At 56.6% G+C, this 1,580-nt stretch overlaps 1 protein-coding gene across 1 annotated transcript in view; it reads right to left on the bottom strand.

Annotated features, from left to right (window-relative positions):
- TOR3A (torsin family 3 member A) overlaps nucleotides 1–1,580 on the bottom strand; it is a 23,052-nt gene that overhangs the window by 7,548 nt on the left and 13,924 nt on the right. Inside the window, exon 4 of the mRNA XM_045297977.1 lies at nucleotides 718–896. Coding sequence (XP_045153912.1) covers nucleotides 718–896 — 179 coding nt within the window. The remainder of the gene's footprint in view (nucleotides 1–717; nucleotides 897–1,580) is intronic.

The raw sequence follows: 1,580 nt of genomic DNA, 5'->3' as shown, positions 1-1,580 counted from the left end.
AGAGGGACCCATACTTGATTGCTATTTGACCTTGGCTGGGGCTGGCCCACTTGGAGCCTCTATAAAAACATGGGGTCGGAGAGGTTGCTTTCTAAGTTCACTGCTTACAAGGCCATTTCCAGAGCCTGGGGCCCAGCATAGAAGCAAATGTCATGCAGTGGGCAGTTAAGTGGCCTGATCCTGCTGGTCATGAGGCACCCAGAGAAAAAACAAGTTTGCATGTAACAGTGCAATCCCCCCAGCCGATGACTTCCTCTTGTAGTGCGAGAAAAAATGGCCCTTCCAGGACTGGAGAGCCGACCAACGCCAGCCTTCCTCGGGAATTATCAAAGGCATTTGGGCTAGCTATTCAGTTAGTGTGGTGACTTGAAAACTTATTGGGAACCCAGGGCGAGGGCCCTGCCCTCCCAGGAGGCTTTGTGCTCGCTGGGGAGATTGGTCTGTGCCCAGTGGGTCACAGTCCCTCAAAAGGGAGCTGGTGGAAGAGCCGGGAAAAAGACCAGCAGCCCCTGGGCTCCGACCTGCTTCCACACCCAGAGCCCCATGCCAGTTTCCTCACTGCGGGTTTTTATGGGATTTGAGTGAGGGCACGGGCAGGGGTTCTCCACCAACGACCATGCCAGGGACAGCCCCCAAGACTGGCCTCTGAAGCAGAGTCAGAATCTCTGGGCTGGCCTTCTTTACTCCTGACCTTGCCAGCTGGCCCTCAAATCTCACCTGAGAAAAAGAAAGATGGCTCTTGGGGTGTTGGCCCTGTCATCACTGGGGGCTTGGCGCTCCAGATGTGACCCCAGGGCCTCCAGCAGTCCCGGATGCAGCTTCTCGGCCTCGTCGAAGAGGAACAGGGTCTGGCGGCAGCGCTGCTGCGTCTCCCGGATCTGCCTGGCCAGCTGCTCCTGCACAGGACACGGGTGATAGCTGCCGGGAGCCCTGGAGCCCTCCAAGGGGTTCCCCCAGCACTCCAGCAGGTTCGAACTGGTTTGGTCATGGCCTACATGGGCAACAGACCCGCACTGAAAATTCCAGGGACAATTCCAAGTTGAAGGCCTGGAATGGGAGGCTCGGGGGTGTGGTGAGATTGAATCACTGCCAGGACCGTGCAGTGGGACACACATTCACAGGGAGCCGGTGAGGGCCTCGTTTCTAGGAGGGAGGCTGGGTTGGCTGCGGGGGTGCCCTTGCTGGTTATGGAGCTCATACACGTTTTACACACTCGGGGCCTTTCTGATTGGGTTTGGCTTCATAGGTCATGGCTGAGTCAGGGAGGGACTGGAGCCAAGCGAGGTTCCCCAGGGCCCTGCAGAGGGACCCTCTGGGCTGGATTCCCCCCTAGAATAAGGTGACAGATTTAAAGCAGGACACCATTGGGCGGGGGGTGGGGTTTCTTGCTTAAAAATTTGGTCTATATGGACCAAATAGACCATTCCCTAGCTTGCCGTGCATTCTTTCCAAAAATCGGGACTTTTTTAAAACGCCCAAAAGCGGGACATCTGGTCACCTTGCCCTAGAATCACCAAATCCAGACCTCTAGGGGGAGGGGCCAGGTGTTGGGCCTGGTAACAAGCATCCCAGAGGACAAT

Source organism: Echinops telfairi, unplaced genomic scaffold (assembly GCF_000313985.2).
Source record: "Echinops telfairi isolate 266 unplaced genomic scaffold, ASM31398v2 ScPeMD7_7424;HRSCAF=8462, whole genome shotgun sequence".
In the NCBI taxonomy this organism is placed as follows: Eukaryota; Metazoa; Chordata; class Mammalia; order Afrosoricida; family Tenrecidae; genus Echinops; species Echinops telfairi.
This window is presented reverse-complemented; position numbering and strand designations above follow the sequence as displayed.